Genomic DNA, 16,689 nt, shown 5'->3' with positions numbered 1-16,689 from the left:
CTTGCCTAACATACTAATTAATTTGGAGATTACCTCAATCTGTAGGCTTTTGGAGGATCCTTTTGGGTGACAAAGCTCTAGCCTGAGGCAACAGAGGAAAAATAGGCTGATATAGAAGTGCAGAGAATGTTATTCTGTCCTGATCCCAGTCGGAGAGTAGCCTTGTCTAGTCGGACCAACTGTCGACAAGACAACATGCTTCCTCTAGATTCGCCAGATTCACCAGAATAAATACTGTGAAAGCTTGGCAAATGGGTTTGAGGTTCAAATTGTGTTGGTCAAATGAATTCTCTGTCCATGGCCGCCTAACCCTACATTCAGGCCTACACCACAGTGCAACTGTATTGACAGCCATTCGAAGCAGTGAGCGATGAGCAGTTCTATTTCAGCAGAATGGGTGAAGGACTGGTACAGTAAGCTTGTGACCAATGTGTGACTGTGGATGGATACTACACGACGGGGGGTGGCGGTAGCCTTGAGGTTAGAGAGTCAGGGCGTGTGACCGGAAGGTTACCGGATCAAAGCCCCAAGCTGCCTGTGGGGAAATCTACAGATCTGGCAGGGTTACCGGCTTCAATATCCCTGTATACTGTGCCTGTGTTGTGTGTCAGGTTGGGTACTGGGACAATAAAGAATATCTGTGCAACTGGACCAATGAAGCAAGTATTGTTATCTCTCTCTGTCTGAATGCAGATCCCAGGCTGTCTTGCCAACTCCTATGGCCAATGTCATGCCAGAACACTTCAAACAGGACCAGGCTATGTGGAGTGTTACAACATGCCCAGGCACATCCATTACACCAATCTGTACATTGATCCAGAATATGATGCCAGCTGCCACCAAAAGGTGATGAGTTGAAAGGCATGATGGAGGGTAATAGGCAGTGTGTAGCTAGTCCAGTCTACAGTCATTCCATTTACAGGGGATACAGTTGACCTTGTTTTCACATAACACGGAGACTGATGAATTAATTGCCGTGCATTCTCAATGTATTTACACATAACATTATCGCTGCCTCCACGCTATCAATCCGAGACATCTCATTCAAATGTTATCTGTTGTTGTTGGGATTTCAGTGTTTTGGGTTCCTTGGCAGACACTGACAAGGAATTATTTTTTATTTACCCTTATTTAACTAGGCAAGTCTATTAAGAACTAATTCTTATTCACAATGATAGCCTACACCGGCCAAACCCGGACAACGCTGGGCCAATTGTGCACCGCCATATGGGCCTCCCAATTACGGACGGGTGTGATACAGCCTGGATTTGAACCAGGGTGTCTGTAGTGACGCCTCAAGCACTGAGATGCAGTGCCTTAGACCGCTGCGCCACTCGGGAGCCTGGTACAAACAGCCAGGTACAAGTTGTGCCCTGAATGGGTTGGGTAGGCCAGGCCTGCCTGACACGGTTCCAACTTGCTCCATGGAATGCAGTATAATCATTAGCTAGCAGCAGTATGTTGTGTTGAGTGAGAGCTGCTGGAGATGGAGAACAGTTTGTTCTGACCTTCCTGTGCCTGGCCCCTAACAGGAAACAAATACAGCAGCAACCCACCAACTGTCTTCACATGGAGTGACTAAGCAGTCATGGACCAGCTCAATCAATTGATATTTACATCCACCGTCTTTCTGAATATTCAACACCAAGATAATCCACTGAAACAATAGCAACACTTCCCCTCCTTTCAAAACAGGTTATAGAAAACCCTTACAAGGTCTAATATGACCCATAGATAAAACATTTGAGGGAAACTGGAAATAAACTCTTCGTCGTGATAGCCAGGTACTAGCATCTGCCACAGGCTTTCACCTCATGAGAGCGAAGCCCGGGAGCCGAGGATAGCATAGCCAGGTATACCTTCAGTCATGAGAGCGAAGCCCGGGAGCCGAGGATAGCATAGCCAGGTATACCTTCAGTCATGAGAGCGAAGCCCGGGAGCCGAGGATAGCATAGCCAGGTATACCTTCAGTCATGAGAGCGAAGCCCGGGAGCCGAGGATAGCATAGCCAGGTATACCTTCAGTCATGAGAGCGAAGCCCGGGAGCCGAGGATAGCATAGCCAGGTATACCTTCAGTCATGAGAGCGAAGCCCGGGAGCCGAGGATAGCATAGCCAGGTATACCTTCAGTCATGAGAGCGAAGCCCGGGAGCCGAGGATAGCATAGCCAGGTATACCTTCAGTCATGAGAGCGAAGCCCGGGAGCCGAGGATAGCATAGCCAGGTATACCTTCAGTCATGAGAGCGAAGCCCGGGAGCCGAGGATAGCATAGCCAGGTATACCTTCAGTCATGAGAGCGAAGCCCGGGAGCCGAGGATAGCATAGCCAGGTATACCTTCAGTCATGAGAGCGAAGCCCGGGAGCCGAGGATAGCATAGCCAGGTATACCTTCAGTCATGAGAGCGAAGCCCGGGAGCCGAGGATAGCATAGCCAGGTATACCTTCAGTCATGAGAGCGAAGCCCGGGAGCCGAGGATAGCATAGCCAGGTATACCTTCAGTCATGCCACTCCGCTCCTTCAGTTTAGTTCGTTCATTGAAACATTCAATACAATACACTCTCTCTGGGATGAAGCCAGATTATTGAAGATGATCAATGAAGCGCCAACGTTTAAGGTTGTAATAAAATCATCAATCATTGGTGGATAACTGTTTCGGTGGCCAAGGAGTTATCCAGTCACTGCTAGATCCACAAGCACCATTAGCTCACTAATGTACGCCCGATGACTTCAACATCAGTCTGAAAACAGACACCTTGACCAACAATTTCACCTTGATTTGTTTCTCTCTTTGGACATGGAATTATGGATAAAAATAGCAAGAGGGTGGGACATAATGCCTCATGTACTACAGTTGTTTCATAATAAAAATAATTGAAAGAACCATTCTAAATATATTTTGATACAGGACTTGGCTATGTAATATCATTCAATATATGAGCAAATGCCAGCTATGGAGTGAGATTAATTTGAGATTGTATAACTAGTCTAATGACCTGCCAGAATACTGATCCTCCACAGAGGCTTAACAGAGGTTTAGCCTACTGCTAGATTGAATGCAATGCTAGATTGCTGTCAATGCTGATGTGTAGAAGAACCCCTACTGACATCAAGCCTCCTAGATCCTTATTGGTTAACAACACATATATTACTGTAACTCATACGCAGACAAGCATTCGATAGATCATCTTGGTGCCAATATATCCTCTGTTGTTTTACCTTGGCTTGATTAATGAGAAGTCCTACAAAGGTTGACACCAGCACCGAGCCAGACATGCTCGAGTTTTTCCGCCGCATCTCCTGCTTCAAGAACGGGAAAGCAGAGGCAGGGGGTTCTTCGGGTACGGTCACCGTGTATGACTGTCTTATGCTGGGCATGTTGACTGTCTGAGAAAGTCGGCTATCGGTGTGTTCTGATGCTCTGCCGGTATCAGGCAGATAGAGCCGGTGCGCTCTTGATTCACCGGGAGTTGCGCTCGTTCTCCTGATTTCTATGTCGCAGGATCTTTGTATGAACGTGTAGCCTACGTTACGAATATATTAGTATTTTCGCTCGAGCTTGTTCGTTTCCTTTTTGCGGTTGTCATGAAAAACCGAGCCATTCATCTACACTTGATTTACATGCGATACATACCAGGCTGACATTCCTGATATCATGAAAAAACACATAAACAATACATGAATTCAATAGTTTCGTAATGAAAACAGACGGAGCAATGTCTTATTTTCTCCCACATGAATTCCATAAATCGAAGACCTCCAGTAGACGCAAATCATAACACTTATCACTCGTGCATTAATCAATCATAGGGCTGATTGAGCAGTAAATGTACACTTCCTCTTCAATCTTTTTACAACACGGACAGTCATAGACCCGCCTCTTTTCGGCTTAATACTACAGACGTCAGCAGCTGGCACAAACCTCTCCGACGTCAAACACCGTCAGATCGGTCCATTCACATTTCTACGAATTACTTGAAGGACTTGAATGGAGCTTCCAATGACACGGGTGGAACATTCATTCCCGTTGTCCATACGCCAAGCAATGAGATACAACACATTCACTGTCCAATATGTGTCCTTTTTTAAAGGGCTACTCAGTGTGAAACCCATTCATTTCAGTGCAGGACTACCTTTCAGAGGAGCACAGCACATCCTGTTTGGGAGAATAGGCTACTACATGCTCATAATCTGTTGGCTACTGGCCATGGCTGTAATACTCTAGTTGTAATAATACATCTCTTCCTAGTTAGCTTCACAGAGGAATACTGTCATCGTGACAGTATTATGCCACTGTGTAAGGTTTTCAGTCCATTTGAAGGTCAAACTTTGATGGAATCAGCTGTTAAATTTGGCTTACAGATGGGGAGCAACATCAGGATCAACCAGTAAGCCTTTTGTAAATTCCTAGTAAAGAAGAGCTCCTTTTCTGGAATGTGAACATTCTGCTGAAGGGGAATAGGGTCGCCCTAACATATCATAGCTACATCCAGTACCAATGTTGAGAAGTACAAAAGGTGAGGTTTTACAACAAGGCAAAACAGATTGTAGGGTAGAACATGTTTTCCTCACACAACGAATAGGATTAATTACCAAACCCTTGTAAATTTGCTGTCAATCAATAAAACTAAGCGCTGACTGCAGTTGACCCTCTGTAATAAGCATTTAGCACCGTTAGCTCTGAACTCTCACCTATGAGAGACAAACATGTTTGCTTGTTTACAGGCTTCAACACTCAATCTTGTTGCTCACCCCTCTTGCTCAAAGTCTAAAATACCCCGATTTATTAGGACTCAAAAAGTCTGAGGGAAAATACAAATGGCTTTATGCAGCTAAAATTCCATCAGTCCATTTCAATTTCACCACCTCTCTTAGAACCTAACACATGACATTAGCATTGGAAAAGTACAGAGTCCCCGACACAGCCAATTGTATTTGCAATGATGTTGCCTATTACATTTGAGGAGATCAGACTGACATTTCCCCACACCAGTCACACACAGAGCAGCAGTCTGCCAAGAAAGGGGATTGGTAAGCAGGAGACATTATGAAGCGGGCGTGAAAATGAATGAAGATCTACACATCAGCCATCAACTAAAGTTAGCCTCGGTCAGTCTGATAACGGCTAAAGAAACTAGCATAGGCCTAGTATGAACAGCAGACGGCTGCCAAGAGACCTGCCCACCTATATTTAAATGTCGATTTAAAAAAAAAAAGTAACCTTTATTTAACTAGGCAAGTCAGTTAAGAACAAACTCTTATTTACAATGACCGCCTACACCGGCCAAACCCGGACGACGCTGGGCCAATTGCGCGCCGTCCTATGGGACTCCCGATCACGGCCGGTTGTGATAGTCCTGGATATAGGCTGTATCACCAATATAGGCTACCTAGACTATTACCTTGATTCCATATGAAATGATCTACTAATTGGGTCTACTAAAATGCAACAACACTGGTGTAGATTATTCATGCTGCCATAGCTACTTCCTTAGCCGTTGGTCTTTAGAAACGTCTTCCTCTGTAATTGTGATGTGCTCCTGATCGAGAAGCAACGTGACAGTAAATTCACGTCCTACCGAAAGCATCGCTGGCGGTGACGTGACTCCTGCTCAACTCAGCTAAATTGTACTAGACTAACTTTATGAAACTTTATGAAACGATTTGATTTGATTTGAAACGCCATCAGCATTGCGTCTATGACGCTTGTATGTTTCTGTAATTGTAATTCTATGTGTCGTCTACATCTAAGTTATTTTTATGGTGTCTAGGTCTGTAAGTTGTTATGTCGGATATTTGTCTGAAACATTTTTCCCCCTACTACTGCTGCTGTCTTGTTTGGACCAGGTCTCTCTTGAAAATTTGATTTGATCTCAGTGAGACTAACCTGGATAAATAAAGGTTCAATCAAATATTTTTCTTTTATAACAAAACATCAATAGGGCAGAAAGTCATGTGAGTCAAGAGGGGAGTTATATTGTTGTACTTGCTGTTTCATTGAAGGGATGTATAGGCTAAATGGTAAAGAGAGAGGGTAGTATGTCCCCAGCTCGATCTTGTGACCTAGCATGTGTACACAACAAACAGCCAAGGAACACATTCCATTATTTACCAGGCTGTGTGTGTGTGTGTGTGTGTGTGTGTGTGTGTGTGTGTGTGTGTGTGTGTGTGTGTGTGTGTGTGTGTGTGTGTAACAATCCCACCTTCAGGGGAGACAGAAGAAAACAGAGCATAAAGGATAGCAAACTACAAAATCTGACAAAGAAATCAATTTTTGTATTTTGACTTCTGAGATAAAGACCTGGTTAGCTAGGAAAATCATGACACATTTGATCAATGAACATCTGCCAACGTCATTTCCTAGATAAGGGCACATCAAGGAGATTAATTTGTTTAAGCAAACGTCCAAATTGGTTAGCACAACCAAAAGGAAAGTAATCCCGTAGTTCAGCATCACAAAAGGCCTGCTGTTCTCAGTACCAAGTAGAGTACAGATCTAGTTTTGTTACATACAGAACTGTCTGAATCCACTCCCCAAGGCTTCAAATTCAGCAGCCAACCAGATGTTGATGTTGAGCAGTGTGAATGCTAGGCTACTGGTTGACATCATCATGGGCAGCTTGCTGAGTGGTAGATCTTCTTTCTCACGATCCAGACCTCTAAACTCCTCAGAAATAATACAGTGCCTAATGAGTTCTGGGTCATTTTTTCGCTCCAGAGGGCTCAGTATTAAAGCTCTCACACAGACCAGACTGGCGTTACATTTTAATCAAAGCATTATACTACTGTCGCCAACTGAACAAGGTGGCAGACATGCGACAAATATACTGTTGGTTCCGCGGGAGTCTAGGAACCAAGAAACAAACGGCAGACAAATTTCACCCAGGTGTGAAAGGCTGGCATCACTGATGCAGAGTTGCGGACACATACTGGGATGCCTGGAGGGTCCCATCAGACAGGAGTTGCACAACGGTTCTGAAAGTGTGTTAATACCTGTTGTAATTACCCGGCCACTAACTCAGCCACCCAAACAAAACCCCTCCTAGCCCTCTGAGGTAAAGGGTAAAAGGTTATAAAACACAATAGGCCTATGTAAAGAAATACATATATATATCGCTAAGGGTGATAGAGAAGTAGCCTAAAAGCTAGGCTAAAAGCTAGGCTACCTGATCAAAACCTTTTGCATGGGGTGGGCCTATTTTTCAAATAACTTCTTTCATTTGACTGCTTCCATTGTAAAATCCCAGGCTTTTCCACCCAGCCTATAGCACAGTATAAAGACAGAACAGTAGGCTGTGCATGAAGGTGCAGCACTTCACAGCGTTATTATTACTGTGTCCAGGACTGTGCCAGCTAGCTCAATTTTTCTCAGTGCCACTTCTAATGTCGATGCCATTGTTCGTTGTAACTAGGAGTTGTGTCTTGGGGTCGTATTCATTATGCTCCAAATGGAAGAAAACTAACTGAATTAGGGAGGGAGTACCTGAGCTTGACCGATAAGAAACGCTCATTTTTGTTTTCCGTTGCAGAACATTTTGCTACAGTGTGCCTTAACGAATACAACCCAGGGCACTGGAAGGTGTGCAACAGCTGGAGCAGGCAGCACTGAGCTTTAGGATTAAACCGTTTGCCTGGCTGGATGACCTAAAATGGCATGACGTGAGATCAGGATGGCGTCACAAGAGCCTTCGTTTTAACTAACTGGGCATTTCCTTCACAATGTTTTCCCATGGTTCGTCGCTCAGTCAGCTTTGTGAGGCTGAACACAAATCCCATGCATTAGGCCTATGTGGATCGATTCCCAAGGACGCGCAGAATAATAGGCACTGAGGCCTATTTTACAATGCAGCTTGCTACAGTCACAGGCAGTGACACCCAATCACGTCATCCTACCCAGCTCTGATGAGCTTAATTAGGAACGGTTTCTATTGACGGAACTATCACAGTCGAACACATTAAGTTTACCTTTGAATCAGTATCTGTGAAGAACCTCGTTGTTACTCTCTGTGTCTGGACCCCGATCTCTCTTTTGACGAACGTATGAAAAATATTTCAAGACCAGCTTTTTTCCCCATCTTCGTAACATTGCAAAAATCAGAAACTTTATCCAAAAATGATGCAGAAAACCTAATCCATGCCTTTGCCACGTCAAGAATAGACTAACGCAATGCTCTACTATCCGGCTACCTAGATAAGGCACTAAATAAACTTCAGCTAGTGCAAAACACGGCTGTTAGAAACATACAATATTATTCCAGTGCTAGCCTCTCTACTGTCTTCCTGTTAAGGCTAGGGCTAATTTCAAGGTTTGACTGTTAACCTACAAAGCATTGCATGGACTTGCTTGTACTTATCTCTATGATTTGGTCGTGCCGTACATACCTACACGTATGCTACGGTCAATAAGATTCCTTATTGTTCCTAGAATTTCTAAGCAAACAGCTGGTGGCAGGGCTTTCTCCTTTAGAGCTCCTCTTTTATGGAATGGTCTGCCAATCCATGTGAGAGACGCAGTCTCAGTCTTTACTGAAGACTCATCTCATCAGTAGGTCTTATGATTGAGTATAGTCTGGCCCAGGGGAGCGAAGGTGAATGGCAAGGCATTGGAGTGACGAACCACCCTACTCTCCACTGGGATTCTCTGCCTCTGACCTTCTTATGGGGGCTGAGTCACTAGCTTGCTCTCCCATGCCATCCCTAGCAGAGCGCATCTCTTCATGATATCGCTCGTGCGGTGGGGGATATCTTTGTGGGCTATACTCAGTCTTGTCTCAGGGTAGTAAGTAAATGGTCTGTTGATATCCCTTAAAGGGAGACTGCACTTGGTGATTTTGCCTCCCATTTAGATGTGGTTCATTAGGAAATGCTGGTGGCTCTAACTGAATTCAAACGTGAATTTGTTTCGGGGTGTGGTTTGATGTGTGTGTTCGCAGGTGGGAAGAATTAGCCAAATTATTTAGCCAATTAGCTTCAGCTGGCTAGTGTGCGACCGTGGCAAAGTTGGTTTGATTTTGGATAGTCTATCTCCGGGCTAGTTAGGGACCACCAATAAATTACACAACGTAAATGAGACAATATTTTCAAGTTGCACACCTTTTATTTTTTTCATTAAATGCTTTTAATATTTCTATATGAATTTGTACAATGTAAAGTTGGTTTGAGGTTTTTAGGTAATTGAAATTTGGAACTATTGGAATTGTAACATATTGTCCCATGTATATTGTGTAATTTACCAATGGTCCTAATTAGCCCCATAGGCAGCTGCAGTCCGAATTGATGATTACTTGTGTGCTGCCAGCTGTGGGCAGATGGGCAGGATTGAAACAAACACAACCTTAATTTACGTTGTGATGCAGTCACGACCACAATCCTCACAAAACGATCAAAATTATCCTATTTTCACTTTGTAGTCAATTTTGACAGTAGAATAAATGTTTCTGACTCACATCGATGCCACATAGGCTGTTTTCTAAATGAGAAGTTGCTTTTTAGGGGCAGTTGCTCTTTAAGTGGTGTGGGGGCTGTGCTTTGGCAAAGTGGGTGGGGTTATATCTGCATGTTTTGCCCCATCCAGGGGTAACTTTGGACGGGGCCACAGTGTCCTCCGACCATTAGCACCCCTGTTTTCAATACTCTAGCACCCTCTTCCTTGCAAGGATAACGACACTGAGCCTTTTTCTAAAATGTTTTATGAGAATGAAAGAACACATTGGGAAGGATCTTAGACCATTCCTCCATACAGAATCTTTCCTGATCCTTGATATCCTTCGTCAGAGCTTATGGACTGCCCTCTTCAATTCAAACCACAGGTTTTCAATGGAGTTCAAGTCCGGAGACTGAGACGGCCATTGCAAAATGTCGATTTTGTGGTCTATACATTTTTGTTGTTGTGGATTTTGATGTGTGCTTGGGGTTATTGTCTTGCTGGAAGGTCCACTTGCGACCAAGTTTCAGCCTCCTGGAAGAGGCAACCAGGTTTTTGGCTAAAATGTCCTGGTACTGGGTAAAGTTCATGATGTTGTTGACCTTAACAAGGGAAAAGGACTTTAAAAAATACATTTGATTGATTGATTGGTATAATAGGCTTGGTTTCCATCTACTTGGCGACAGATTTTCATGTGAATATAAAACATTTTCCCACAAGAGACGTTTCCATCCAACTGTGCGTGATGACGTAGTGCACATGAAAATAACTTTTGCAGTTAAGCTCTCATGTACTAAATAAAAAATGCATTGCATTTTCAACTCTACCGATGGTGTGGGTAGGCTAGCCTACATGATGATGAGATTATCATGGATAAGAGCGAGATCATTTGTATTTGTCAAACAGCAGCCAAGCATCAATCATCATGTCACCAGAATAAAACTCTCGATATTTACTGGAAAGAAGCATCAGGCTCATCACCATTCACTTTCACCACCCTGTGAAGTTCATCAAAAAAGTTCATCTGTAGCCTAATAAACGGCATGATTTCCCAAATCGTAGTCGGAGGACCACACAACATGCCATCGCGTAACTCCAGGTTTACTTTGACATGGTGCTTATGTAACAGTATAGCTTCCGTCCCTCTCCTCGCCCCTACCTGGGCTCGAACCAGGGACCCTCTGCACACATCGACAACAGCCACCCTCGAAGCATCGTTACCCATCGCTCCACAAAAGCCACGGCTCTTGCAGAGCAAGGGGAACAACTACTTCAGCTCTCAGAGCGAGTGACGTCACCCGATTGAAATGCTATTAGCGCGCACCACCACTAACTAGCCATTTCACATCGGTTACACTTATTATATCAATATTTGCGCATAAAGGTGTGTCCACCTTCATTTCTCGCATAATTCATTTTACCAGACAAAAAGATCCCACCATGTCAGGAGAACAAATCGTTTATCGACAATTATGAAACTGTAGCGAAATGTCCTGTTTCCATCAGCACTGTCGTGACTTTTTCCATGCGTCAGGTAATTCATGGATGGAAACCTGGTTAAAGTAAGCAGCTACGCCAGTTGTCTTCTGGAGCTTGTGTCAAACACAACAGCTTGTTTATCAATGAGAGAGAGAGGTGAATAATCAGATGTCTTCGAGAGAAAAATCAGTCTTCCTAGAACAATCAAAACCGCAGTGTGCTTGACCTACACAAGCTCCCTTCTCCCATCCTGACCTCCCATCACTCAGCCTGGGAGAGAGCTGCTCTGATGAGAAGCTGCTGGTCCGACTGGTTTCTCCGAGGCATGACCCAACACGTTCCTCAAAACATGACTCCATAAAAACTCCTCTGGATCCATACCTGAGAACAAAGGCTTTCCTTGCACCCCGTGGAGTGGATGAGCTGACAAACCGTTGTGACTCAGCTCACAGGGATGCCTGACAGTCGGGACAAAGATTCAACACAGATATTTATTTATGCTAACCTTTATTTAACCAGGAAAGACCCTTGCGGTTAGAAACCTCTTTTGCAAGAGTAAGATTGAGTTGAGCCCCTATCTCCTAAATCAACCCCCCCCCCCCCCCCCCCCCCCCCCCCATACAGCGCAATCACAGTTCTCAGACAAAGTTGGCATACATGCACCCCTAGCCCTTACTTCACCTGCTCTGGACACCTGCCTACTCTCCTGTCATGGTAAGGGGATTTACTGTCTAAACTCCCTGCTCTAAACCGGTCCGGGTGGAACATTATAGGAATTAGGAAGGATCATTAAAATGACTTGATGAGAACATTTGAGCCCAGGGCTCAGGAAATTCTCTCGTGACATTAAGAGAAAAATCTCAACCTCTTGGCCCCAATAGGCAACCCAGTTCCACTGTTCCACGTACAGGAGAGTCATTCCCTCATTGATTGGTGACTGTTAATTACAGAGAACATTCCATACCACTTGCGAGTGGCTTCGGTAATTCAGAGATGGTGGCAAACAACGGTTAGCCTCGATGCATCCTTCACTGAAGAGTTTCATTACAGCGCATCAACAGCCTCTTTGCCTGCCTGACGCTAATTGTGATAGATGTTGCGAAAGCAGCTCCACACCAACAACAAAACAGCCTTGTCAAAGAGATCGGCTTGGCTGGTTGTGAAACAAATGTCCTCCTACTTCTCCTTCCCACAGTGGTCAGTAATCAGGGCTAATCCCGTAAGTGGGTTCATTCACACTCTGCTCTCTAAGGAGAGGGAGAGGAGGATAGCCAGGCCAGCTACTCCCCCAGATGTCATTACTCTCCATGCGTCACAGAGGGAACACAAGGAGTCTAGTCAATGGTACACCTGCCTCTCTGACAGTCAGTAAGCAGGTTTCCATTGACCCAGGTTTATTCGACAAAAGCAATGTCGGATTTGTTTTTTATTGCGACATGTTTAATGGAAACAGCAGATATAGGAGACATTTTCTAAATATCCACAACATTTTTATCCGTTCCACAGGAGTGTATTTTTCTTTTGTCTAACTTTCTTTATTTTCGACCCATTTTTCAGAATAAATGATGATTCCTGAATACTTTTGAAGGTACGCAGGGCATGTGATGTAATCACATTTCATTTTACATGCCTACTGTTTTCAAAATCGATTCTTTCAACAACAAAAATATGTTTCTTTGCAGGACAATGTTTGTCCTGACTTTCAAGGCCTGAATTGCTTTGCCTTGTTTTTCTGGTTGCCTGGCAAGTTTCAGATATACAGAAGCGCAAGTTTCACTATGGCACGGACCATGGCGATACATTGGCACATGAGAATTATTAGAATATGGCAAATATTTGTAAATTACTGCATTCTATCCACGCTGGCTTTCGCAGTCTACCTGAGACATGATAGGTGGGATGGCATACTGGCTGTCGCCAATTTATTAATGCGCAATTTGCATAAATGGGTAATTTGTGGTTGTTGGTGTGACATCATTACACAAGATAGTTAAATGGACACGCACCCTAGCAGGCAATTGTTGCATCTATTTTCTATGCCAACTTTCTAAATGTCGACAAAAAAAATATCCCTAGACAAGTTCATGGAAACATAGCTAGGGGCATGGAGATTTCTTTAAGCATGTTCTTGTTTCTGTAAGATGAATTTCCTTTTTTATGGAAAATAGACCTAATATAGATAGCTGACATGGCTGCATTTTATACATCAATACTGTATGAATGAATGAATACTGAAACAATTGTTTAAGACCTACTTTATACTATGTAGTGAGTGAGTGTTCCCATCATATGTGCCTATTGTTGCCCTAAGCCAGTGAGTGACTGTGTTCCTCAACACAGGACCTTAGTACTGTACAGTAACAGTGCAGAGCAGCTGTACTGACCATGAGCCCCACCACATGGTGGCAGCCTGTAATGTCAGTGGCCTGAGATCTAAATCTGAGAACACAGCAAAAAGTTAAGCAAACAGAAGAACATTGGTCTTACCGGGGAGTCCCTGGTGGGGGAGCTGGGTCGTCCGTTGCTGCTGCTGTCGCTCCTCTCATAGGAGGAGGTGAAGCGGCTACCACCACCGCTCTTCAGGCTGCTGCTGCTCAAGGCCTCCTGTGTGGCGCTGTGGGACAGGCCATAGCTGGAGCTCTGCAGGCTGCTGTTGTAGGAGTCGGCCACATCGCTGGCCCTGCTCCGGTAACCCCTCAGGGCGCTGGAGGAGGAGGAGGAAGGGGAGGTGGGCTCGTTGAGGCCCAGGGACGACAGGTCCCGCGTCAGGTCACTCTGACTCGACGACCTTCGGCGGCTGAGGGAGATGCTGGAGGCTCCAGGCGACGAGGAGAGGTAGCTGGAGCGGCTGGGCGTGGTGGAAGAGGAGTAGCTGCTGTAGCCAGCGTAACCGGAGCCGCCGCTCAGGCCCGACGAGCCATAGGTCTTCACCGGGGTGCGGCTCAGGCTCTCGCTGCGCCGGCTGCTGCTGCTCAGGAGGTCAGTGCGGGGGATGGGCCGGCCCCGGTCGAGCTCCAAGGAGGTGCTGTAGTTGCGGGCGCGGCTGGCGGCGCTGCTCAGGTAGCTGGAGGAGGAGTAGCCCGAGGAGGAGGCAGCGTTGCTCCTGTAGGAGGGCAGCCTGTCCCGGTCGGAGGTGTAGGAGCTGAGGGAGGAGGGCGTCAGGGAGGAGCCATAGGAGCTATAGGTACCGGTATAGGAGGAGCCGGTGTAGCGCTTGGCGGTGGTGGAGACGCGAGACATGCTGGATTCTCAGCCACGGGTGATGCGGTGAAAGACCGCATCGACTGCAAGACAAGAGAGAGAGCAGAAATCAGTGTTTTTCTATTTTCAGACTGTGAGTGGGAACAACTTGATTTCCAAAAATGAAAACTTATTTAGCAACATTTGAATCTTTATAACCACAAAATTAAATTCTATATTTTATATCAGATTGGCTCCATCTTAGTTTTATGGGTTAGTCTCATCTGATCACAAGAGAGGTAGGATGCCAAAGGTCACATATAGGAGCACTATTTATCAACAGGCTGAATATAGAATGGCTCATTGCTCGAGACTGAGGTTTTACTCGTGTACAGGATGCAGATATTTGACAAGCAACGTCATGTGACCCTCCTCGGAACACATTACACAATATCAGCTGTGTCATCAGTATTCAAACTGAAGTAGAACGCTGAAACACTGCTCACGCAACCAACTGGAAAGTCATGCTTGGTAATGTGATGTACTCTCGTAGCGATGGGTTGCACAGCACAACGTTGTGGCCGGCTGAACGCACCCCTGGGCATCCTGTAATGGGAGAGTCCCCGTCAACGAAGCACCGAATGTTTCTGGTGGCACAGTCTGTTCCCGAGGAGAGACAGGGCTCTTGTTCACAAGGCAGTGCAGCATCTGAATAAATAAAAGTATCTGGTGTTGTCGATCCGTGTTGGGTTCAGTGGGGGAGGCTCCTGTTTCTTTAATCTCTATCCCTCTCTCTCTCTCTCTCTCTCTCGCTCTCCTCTCTCTCATTCCAGGCCACAGGGGCATCAATAATTCAGCATATGGATCTGGAGTAGGCAGAGCACTGAAGCCAGGCAAAGACATATAGCTCTGTGCAGCTAGCTAGACCCAGCCGGGCTGCTCAGGCTCTGGAGCACTACTGCTAGGTTAGCTTAGCTAGGCCATGCCCAACCTAGCCTTGCTTAGGCTCTCACCAAAACCCCACAGTGGATATGTGGGTATAACTGGCCTACCATTTCGCCATGTATCCTGCGCAAAGATGGCTGGACTGTAAAAGGTACACAGCTGTAAACATGGGCCAGTACCTCAAGTCTGCATCACTATTGTTTTGTTCACCTCTTTTCATCCTCCTCCCCATCTCTAAATAAAACAGCAGTACTAGAACAAAGCCTAGGTCCTAGAGTAGGTTGACATACTGTACCTTGTTTGTGGTTCTCTGTTTTAAAGTCAACCTCTCTTAGTGTGTTGTTGAAATAGGCAACCCTGATCTAACGGATGTCCACGTGAGCAGACCTGGCATGTGGCAACAGGCCACCTACAGTCGGGTCAGAATCAACTTTGGCCACATAGAAATGTCTTCAAATACAAAGAGAACGGGTGACAACAAACATAGAGCACTACCTCCACCACACTACCAAATAACAGTGGCAGTGCCAATTTGCACTGCAAGGCAAATCTGGACATGTCTATTTGAATAATAACCAGAGAGAGTGATTGTACTTGAATCCCCTGACTGCTACTTCCACACATTCCTAATTGCCCTCCCTATAAACACACACAACATCATTTAGGCTACTGCAGGTGTCTCGTCCAATAAATGAGGGCCCCGACTGAGACAAGTTTAGGCGAGCCTGGCGGCCACTTAAAAAAAGAAACGCAAACAACATCAATCCATGGGGAGTACAGCCTAAATGGACATGGGATTTGTAAGATGACGGCAGCACAGCACTATTACGTTATTCACTTCTGAAACCAAAAAAACACACAAATCTGCTGGTTGCCCTGCATCTCAGCCTCCCCAAAGGCTCTACTAAACAGTGGTTTCCATGACTACATGGCAACAAGCATAATTTGACCGCCACACAATCTGTGTCAAAGCAGGTGTTGCACTGATCCCATTGACTTCCTGATTCCCTTGCCCTGCAGAAATATAAGGTCCATCTAGCTATAGCCTAGGGCCCAGTAGATGGGACTCTACTTGAGCATACAGAAAGGGCAGATAGTCTTTTTAATCTATAGGCCTAATCCAAGTTTATTGCCCAAAGACGATATATTCCTGTTACCATCTTTACCTGGAAAATCCAGTGATTCCCAAGCAGGTGTAGGCTATATAATTGAATAGGGCCTAAACTCTGAAACCTCACACTGAGCCACTCTTTCCCACATTCTGTCCATCCCCACTTCTCCCACTTATGACAGTGTAACTGTGTTATTCTGATCTCTCACCCTAACGGGGGTTATAGAATGTGTGATGATGCAGGAACGCTCTGTTACACCCAGCGTGACATTGCATGTTAGAATGTCGGATCAGCGTGGACTCTCTGTGGAGTGCTGGGAGGGGAGGCAGGTGACAAGTGTTGTGCTAACAAATTGTGGGTTCTGTGGACAGGGCAGTACCTAGCACTGCCTACCGCAGATCTGCAGAGGGTTTCAAAATGCTCATGCTCTCATAGCGAAGTAGATCGCCTGACACTTTCAAAACAGTCACAAGGCCTGCGCCTCAACTGAAACAAGTGAAAAAGTCCAGTAGCTGAGTCTGACAGAGAGGGATCAAGACAGGCCACCATA

General features: G+C 45.3%; 1 protein-coding gene across 5 annotated transcripts in view; it reads right to left on the bottom strand.

Annotated features, from left to right (window-relative positions):
- The window catches only part of LOC115206034 (ubiquitin carboxyl-terminal hydrolase 2), a 34,719-nt gene that overhangs the window by 7,704 nt on the left and 10,326 nt on the right, over positions 1–16,689 (bottom strand). For 3 of the 5 annotated variants that reach the window (XM_029772570.1, XM_029772569.1, XM_029772571.1), the window contains exon 3: positions 13,390–14,186. In XM_029772570.1, the coding sequence (XP_029628430.1) occupies positions 13,390–14,142 (753 nt within the window). In that variant the 5' untranslated portion in view covers positions 14,143–14,186. Of the gene's footprint in view, positions 1–3,218; positions 4,044–13,389; positions 14,187–16,689 lie in introns of those variants that run through there. The other 2 variants (XM_029772573.1, XM_029772572.1) reach the window with 2 other exon arrangements.

This window comes from Salmo trutta, chromosome 13 (assembly GCF_901001165.1).
Source record: "Salmo trutta chromosome 13, fSalTru1.1, whole genome shotgun sequence".
In the NCBI taxonomy this organism is placed as follows: domain Eukaryota; kingdom Metazoa; phylum Chordata; class Actinopteri; order Salmoniformes; family Salmonidae; genus Salmo; species Salmo trutta.
Note: the sequence above shows the minus strand (reverse complement) of the source record. Positions and strands in the feature narration are given on the sequence as shown.